This window comes from Neoarius graeffei, chromosome 10 (genome assembly GCF_027579695.1).
Source record: "Neoarius graeffei isolate fNeoGra1 chromosome 10, fNeoGra1.pri, whole genome shotgun sequence".
Lineage (NCBI taxonomy): Eukaryota > Metazoa > Chordata > Actinopteri > Siluriformes > Ariidae > Neoarius > Neoarius graeffei.
In genome coordinates, this window is record NC_083578.1 from 8649354 (window position 1) to 8657752 (window position 8399).

Genomic DNA, 8399 nt, shown 5'->3' on the forward strand with positions numbered 1-8399 from the left:
TTCGTGATCGTAAATTATCAGCCAGCCTACGTGAAATGGCCGACTTCCTAGAGTGAGAGAGCGCCGCTCCCAGCGCCGGCTTCCTTTATTCACACGTCGACCCTCTTTGATTGGCCAAATTTGTCGCCCCTCTCTTTCAAGTGCATGGCCACCATATAAACCTGGAGTTCCCTCACACCTTCACCCACTTGATCCCACAGCGTCACCTCATGAAGCCCGCCTCCGTCTCAGGCTGCTCTCTCACTCACTCACACGCTCTCTCTCTCTCTCTCTCTCTCTCTCTCTCACACACACACACACGAGGAAAAAGTGATTGGAGCCGGGGATTGTTTGATTCTGAAGTTTAGTCCTTGCTGAAAAGTTAGCACTAGTTGTTGTTGTTGTTGTTATTTTATTTATTTTGCAAACAGAAACCCCCACCACACACACACACACACACACACACACACACACACACACACAAACAGCAGGTTTTACACCAGGAAGGGAGGGGGAAAGCAAAAAGCAGCATTCAGCCTCATCTTGAACCCTTTGCCTTGGGCTGTATATCCCTCCCTCCCCACACACACACACACACACACACACACACACAGATTGCTCAGACCCCCTATTGGCTCTATTAAATTGTGCATTGTTAGCTGGAGGTCAGGCCTGGTTTCATTCCAAACTTCAGCAGGAGCACGAGTTGCCAGATCAGCTCTTTTTACACACCGCTGCTTCACGACAGATGTTCATGTTTCCGACACACACACACACTACAGTTTATAACACACTTTTGACCAATAAAACGACATTTATTTGTGCATTTTTGATTACAGGAAGAATTAAATTTTGCCTTCAACTAAAAAGCAAATGCGTGTTAATTAACGTCACGAGCTCAGCCGTCGCTCCTTATCTGACTACAGTCTTCATTACCGTACACCTCGATTTATTGCAGTAAATAAATCAGGAGCTGTTTAACAGATGCACGTGATTATATTTACTGTATTATTATATTTACACGCTGACCATGAAGTTGCAGTCGATTCGATTCAAGTCACTACATTTTTCTTTGCTCTTTTATTTTAATTATATAAATAATACAGGCTTAAAGGTGCATTCGCAGTGGAAGAAAATACCTGTTTTGGGTTTATTTATAATCATAAAGTGGAATAAAACTACTTCAAGCTTTCACTTGAGCTGCTTAATTGTACGAATATCAAAACACATCATTTCTGGACAATTTTTTGGGTATAAATAAATGAAGGCAATAATCAGAACTGTTACTGGAGTGCTCTTATTAAAACATGCGTCGTTAAATATTTACTAAATTTACTACCAACATCACGACTCTGTACTTTAAATCATGTTAAAGGTACGCTCTAGGTGTAATATTAAAAAAAAGTTTAAAAGTGTATCCGTGATGCTAGCAATTCAGAAAGTGTAGAAATTAAAATTTAAATATATCATACTAATAATACTAATACTAAGAGCTCCGAGGAGGAGGAAGATACCATTGTTATTACTGAAGGGGGGAGGTTTATGCTAATGCGCGTTCGTTTCGGAGGATGGGAAGACTGGATGAAGGAGTGTGGATAGAAAATGGAGGATGGGTTCAGAGAGATAGAAGGAGTAAGAAGAGCTGCTTTTTTATTCCGTTAGAATTAAACTAGTTTAGATTTGAGGATGAGGATGGATCATTCCAACGCTGCTGTACTTTTCCACTCGTTCTCCAGGAAAAAAAGGGTGATAATATAAATCGATAGAACTTCTTTCACCTGGAAATGTGGAAACGCCTTTCAGAAAATGATTTAAGGTTCATCATTGGAGCGTAATTCCCTTTAAAAGCTTTAAGCGTACCCTTGAAGGTACAGTCTTTATGTTTTTCCCACACTGACCCCAAGCTGAAGCGTGAATGAATCGGAGGATTGCATAAGAAAGCCGTCCGCTTCCTCCCCCTCCGAGTCCTGAAGCCGTCTCAGCTTCTCTCATTAGCATTTGTTAATGAAGAAGTAAGCTGCTTTTTTTTGGTCATTCAGCAACCTCTGTGTTTGAATACAGTGCTGTAATAAAAGTATTTGCGCCCCCCCAAGATTCCTTCATTTGCCGCATGCTTTCCAGAGTGAACGCTTTTAAATCTTTGGAATAGGCCATGGAGAAATAGTTTAAAGTTGAATAGTTGGATTATATCGATATATGTATATTTTTTTGAAATGAACAAGTGTTCACGGGTTAAGCTTTTGTCCCATTGCGTGTGTTTATTAATTTATTAGATGGATGTTACACATCCTAAATAGGATTAACGATAAATCTTTAAATGCAGTCCGAGTTCTGGAAACTTCCAGCTTTACATCAAGTTTCCTGTTCAGGATTTTTTTTTTTCCTTTTTTCAGGTTAGTTGTCATTCTCTGCTTTGTATTAGAGACATTAACGTGCTAATAGGGGGAAAGGGGGGGAATACTTTTTCACAGCACTGTAAGTGGGTCTGGGTCATCACCTGACCTGATTGTTTGAAAAGCCTGCTCTCTTATTTACACAAAAATGCGTATTGCGTGGGTTTTGGTAAAAGTGAACAGCTGTAAAACTCCACACTTAACGTTAGCTTAATGTAGCAGTTTAGCTTAACAAGGCAGCATGAAAAGCGTCAAGGCCGAGAGGGAAACCACAAGGGGTCTTTCGACTAAGAAGTCGTTCCCAGTTCCTATTGAGGGTGATTTCTGCCCGTTTGGACTTTCTGTAGCTATTATAATGACGATCAATATGTGAGTTATGTGCAAACATCACAAGATCGCCCTCGACTCTATTGATCAGCTGTCAGCGAGATAACCTCGGCTTTAATCCTCCAGACCGTCCTCTCTTTCTTATCTCTAACACGAGCTACGCCATACTACCACGTACTTTGATCTAAGGCCTTGGAATCTCAGATGTATTTTATTTTTTTTACTAAAGAGGAGAGAGAGAGAGAGAGAGAGAGAGAGAGAGAGAGAGTTACACTGTAAACCCGAATAAGTTGAGTTTACTTAAAAAAATTGAGGAAAGTGGTTGCCTAAAAAAAATAAGTAATTATTAATGATTGAATTGAGTACCTTAAACTTACAATCTTCTGGTAAGTTTAAGGTACTCAATTCAATCATTAATAATTACTTATTTTTTTTAAGGCAACCACTTTCCTCAATTTTTTTTAAGTAAACTCAACTTATTCGGGTTTACAGTGTATATGAAGGCCAAAGTCAGGATGTTTTCCACAAACAAGCACAATTCCAAGTTTTTGGAAGGTTGGTGTGAAATGCCTTGTGTGTGTGTGATTTTAATACACAATTACGGCACTTTGGGATGTAATAAGGAGGAAAATTAAATCCCTGGAAAGATTTTTTTGAGTTAAAATGGTCTGGGAAAATTGGCAATTTTACTCCCATTATTATTGTTATTATTATTAACATAATATTGGAGATCACTATAGCTACTGTTTACTGTCTTACTTCTTATAGCCATCACTGGCTTACTTTAGTCATGCTGTACAACTAACCAACTCAAATCTGATGCTTTTCGATGCATCCTGCGCTCATTTCTCACAAAAAATAAGCATAAAAAACACACACTGTTTGAGCTAGAAAAATAAATATATGTTATTATTCTATCCACATTCACTGGATATGAGCAATCGGGCGCTCTGATTGGCTACTCTAATCAGATACTAGGCTATCAGCTCATATACTGTGAGTAGAGAAAAACAAAATGGTGGAGCGTGTTGCTGAACCAACTGAGGACGAAATAAAAACTCGACTCGAAAACAAAACCATAAAAACACAACAACAAAAAACGGAATGAAAGTATTCCATGGTAAGAACGTATCTTTTTTTTTTCCCAAGAATTTATTATTATTGCATTTTTCACAAATTGCTCCTGTCATTTTGCCGGATTGTTTAAATTCTGAACGGAAATGACTTTGTCGGACTTTTTTTTGTATAAAGTTTTTATTTATCGAATTTGCTAAAAATGAAAATAAAAATGCTCTGTTTCTCGAAATCCAGTGAATGTGGAGAGAATAAAACCGTTATTCCACTCAATCTAGTCATATACGGATTATAGTGATCAGCTCATGTACGACTCGATTTCATGGAATAACTGTTAAATAGAAAACTAAACTAACAGGGCTGGGCGATACGATGATACAATATTGATATTGTGATAAATTACGTCGCAATATGCTTTTCTGAGATATTGTGGACATTGTAAAAAAGGTTTGTTTGGGGTTTTTTTAATAATAAATTGAATTACAAACTGACTAGAAGCAGCCGATCTGGTATTAAAATTATGTTATTATTATTATTATTTATTTATTTATTTTTTTAAATAGATCCTTCCCCTCTGTTTCAGTGTTATTTTTGAAGGGAATAAACAAAAAAAAAAAAAAACTTTTTTTTTAAATAAACACAGCTGTATTACTGTATTTATTGAGAGACATATCAGATATTTTAAAAATGCCTGAGTATCGTGATATTTTTGCCATATCATCATCATCATCTCGCCCTTAATCACCAATTTATTATTCTTATTGCATCAATGCCTATAGAGCTCCTCAAACTCGAGATCACGTGATCTGAAATGAGTAAACACAAATCCCAAATGGCGGTCGCTAATAGCTCTTCTAGTATGGCCGAAAAGTGATACAACTTGGACCAAAAAAAAAAACCTTGATAAAATGACAAACGTCCACGATTACCATCACAAATCCTCTCTCAGAGTGTGGTCAACGCAGGTTTCAATGCTACAGTGCACACAACGACCAAACAAGGCAAATTCGTTTGTAAATTTAATAATTTCTTACCTCCTGAAGTCTTTTATCACTTGGAAAAGAATGAAATGATGGACGACTACCAGTTAAATTGTTATTGCAGCCATAAGCTGTGTAATAACGTACCATTTTGAGTTCGAGCTCGGAGTTTGTACAAACACATGAGGCGTGTCGGTGTCTGTTTATCCGTTTCAAACCATGTGACCACAGCGCTCCAAATGGAGCCGAGGAGGTCAAGATCAGAATAATTTTAAACCCAGAATAAGTAGATATCAAAATATTCAGATATTCCTTTATTCATCACTATGGGGGGGAAATTCAGATGTTACAGCAGCTCAAGTACAGAGTGAATAATTAATAATTATTAAACAAAATCGAGTCATTGGCTATAATCCATGTACGACGAGATTGAGTGGAATAACTGTTTCATTCTCTCCACATTCACTGGATTTTGAGAAACCGAGCATTTTTTTTTTTTTGCAAATTCAGTAAATAAAAAAAAACTTTATGCAAAACGTTCGACAAAATTTCCACTTAGAATGTAAACAAACCGGCGAAATGACAGGAGCAATTTGTAAAATTTTCAATAATAATAATTATTATTATTGAAAAAAAAGGATACATTCTTACCACCAAATACTTTTATTCCATATTTTTGGGCATTTTTGGGGGTTTTGCTTTCAAGTCGAGTTTTTTATTTCATCCTCGGCTGGTTCAGCAACACGCACCGCCATTTTGTTTTTCTCTCCTCACGGTATATGAGCCGATATCCTAGTATCTGATGAGAGCAGCCAATCAGAGCGCGTGATTGCTCATGTCCAGTGAATGTGGATAGAATAATAATCCATGTCCATGAACTAAAAGTACTTTGTTTTTTTGCGATTATAAAACAGAAGAATAGAAAAATCCCCAAGGGTGCCAATAATTAAAATCGTATCTATCATTTCCCTAAAACGGAGGCAGCGTTTCCTGGTGCAGGATCATCGCTATAAACTGAAGGACGTCTGCAAACCTTTCGTTCTAAATTGTGTGCGTGAGATGTTACATGTTAGAAACGTCTTCAAAGGCAATCTGAGCTCCAGAGGTTCGAAGCCCTGAGACGCGATCAATCGATCCTGATGATGTCAAAACAGTGACTTTTCAGTTCAACAGGGATAGATGACGTGTGTGTGTGTGTGTGTGTGTGTGTGTGTGTGTGTGTGTGTGTGTGTGTGAGAGAGAATAAATGTATAAAGAGCCATCAGTGTGCATGGGTTTGCTATCTCACTTCAATCTTGTTTTACAGACCTCCTCTACAGCTATTGATCCACACACAAGTTTGAGTCCCTTCCCCCATAAGTATGCACACACACACACACACACACACACACACCAGCCTACACAGCACCCCCTCACCACCCAGTCCACCCACAGATGCCGCTGAGAGGTGACTTCCTGCCCGGAGGAGTGACTGATGAGAGAGAAATGGAAAGATAGAAAAAAGGAAGCGCAGAGAGAGAGAAATGGTGGTGACATCGGGGGAAAAAAGAGAGAGTCAGAGAGGAGGTAAAGGATGAGGGGGTGACCCTGAGAGATCTTCAACCCCTCCCTCCTGTTGGTAACAATAACAGAGGAGCAGGGCAGGGACCGCGCGCTCAATAGGATTAGCAGCGGAGGTGGGGCTTTGTACAGTAGAAGCTTTTGAAACACACACACACACACACACACACACACACACAATGGTGTTTTCACATACCACCCTCAGCCATATTCAACTGTGACTGACGCCATTTTAACTGAAGCCTTTCACATTTAAACCTTTAAACTGAGCCAGCTTTATTTAGATCCATCCGCAAAAAAAAAAAAAAATTAAAGATACAATCCACAATTCTGCGACATTCCCTTACGTGCTAACTAACGGCACCTGGATACGGCTAAACCTCACAGTGTGTGTGTGTGTGTGTGGGGCTGCATTACAATTCCACCAAATGGATGAAAGAAAAACAAAACAAAACGATCGAGGGAGCACACTTCACACCTCGCATCGCGACGTGACGACATCACATCGAATCCCTGTAAAGAAGCTGCCGAGAAGCACGCGGGTGGATTAGCATAAAAATAACTAACATTCACGCTTCGGGAAGCTAATATCATATCAGACAGAGCGAACGACTCGGAGGAGGTTAATGAATCGTTAACGAATCGTTCGTTTGAAACGTTGAGGAAAAGATACGGGAAAAAAAAAACATGGACGGCTGGAATCTTCAAAGATCTCACGATAAGGCTGGCGACGATGGGATGAGAAAACGTTTCGATAGATCAATAATTTCATCAAGCGTGCGTTTTTATTGACTAACAATCAGCTCCTTGTTGAGATTTCTTCCCCCCCCACACACACACACACGATATCCGTGGAGGTTTTTTTTTTTTTGTGCGGTGGTGTTCTTGAGCTGAGCAAATGTTACGACGCTGGTTTGGTTTTATGATCAGCTGAGGAGGAACTGAAGTCAAAGCGATAAAACCCATGAGGAATGAGGGGTGAAGTTTGGGCTACAGTAGGAGGGGGGGGGGGTCTGTGCGCGTGCGTGCGTGCGTGCGCGTGCGTGTTGGGTTTTTTTTTAAGCCAGATGAGCACCAGGTCCTGCTGACCCCCGCTCCTCATTCCTCATTGCGTGAACAAAGCTGCACTGAAAACCTTTTCCAGATGGGATGCAGCCTGCATACCACACAGCTAACACGCACGCACGCGCACACACATAAATAAACACCCAACATCATGCATGATGAAACATGCCCAACCAAAAACACTCGAACCTTCACATTATTAACATTAAAGCTCATCCACAGTGGAGGTTTTCTCAGTTCTCGAAATCGTCACTGCAGAGCCAGCTGTTTACACTTCCTCTGTTATGTAATACCCCCCCCCCCCCCCCCCCCCTCCACACACACACACACACACACACTCACGGGCCTGCACTAGCTCACCATGACTCCAACACCAATTAATTATCCAAGCATTAATACTTAGTGTTACTACATCATGTATTCAGTGCGATATTAAGAGAACAGAAATCTTCTTATCGCACCTTTAATGAACCGTCACACACTTGCACTTCTTAAGATGGACAGAATTCAAAGATTATTTCTACACACAGTATTTGCCGTTCTAATACTTTCTTTAAACCTAGGACACATGTCCACGTCCCCAGCACCACATCCAGCCTTAACAAGAAAAACAAGAGCAACAGCCCAGCTCACTCTCTCTCTCTCTCTCTCTCTCTCTCTCTCATTCTTTCCATTTCACTCACCTTCCCATGAATCCATCTCATGTCTCTCCTGCCATTCAGTCATAAGTGTATCCTCATCGGGAAGGACTTAGGCCTCATGACGCTCTCTCTCTCTATCTCTCTCTCCTTCTCGGTCCTTCTGGTCTTTCTCTCTCTCTGTCCTGCTGTCCTCTCCTTTCCTTTCAGCTCCTTCTGGCTCTGATCCTCCTCCTCCTGTTCGAGCCTGCTGGTCACTTACAGCCTGATCACATGACTGCTGAGTTCAGGCCCCAGGGGTCACGGCATGGCCAGAGGGCCAATGACGTTGTGGGGGGTTATCTGAGTGGAACTGATAGCCCTATTTTTTTCTCTCTCTCTCT

At 40.4% G+C, this 8399-nt stretch overlaps 1 protein-coding gene across 1 annotated transcript in view; it reads right to left on the reverse strand.

Moving 5' to 3' along the window:
• nr6a1a (nuclear receptor subfamily 6, group A, member 1a) overlaps positions 1-8154 on the reverse strand; it is a 50119-nt gene extending 41965 nt beyond the window's left edge. Inside the window, exon 1 of the mRNA XM_060930670.1 lies at positions 8062-8154. Coding sequence (XP_060786653.1) covers positions 8062-8104 — 43 coding nt within the window. The 5' untranslated portion in view covers positions 8105-8154. The remainder of the gene's footprint in view (positions 1-8061) is intronic.
• Between the last annotated feature and the right edge of the window lie 245 nt (positions 8155-8399).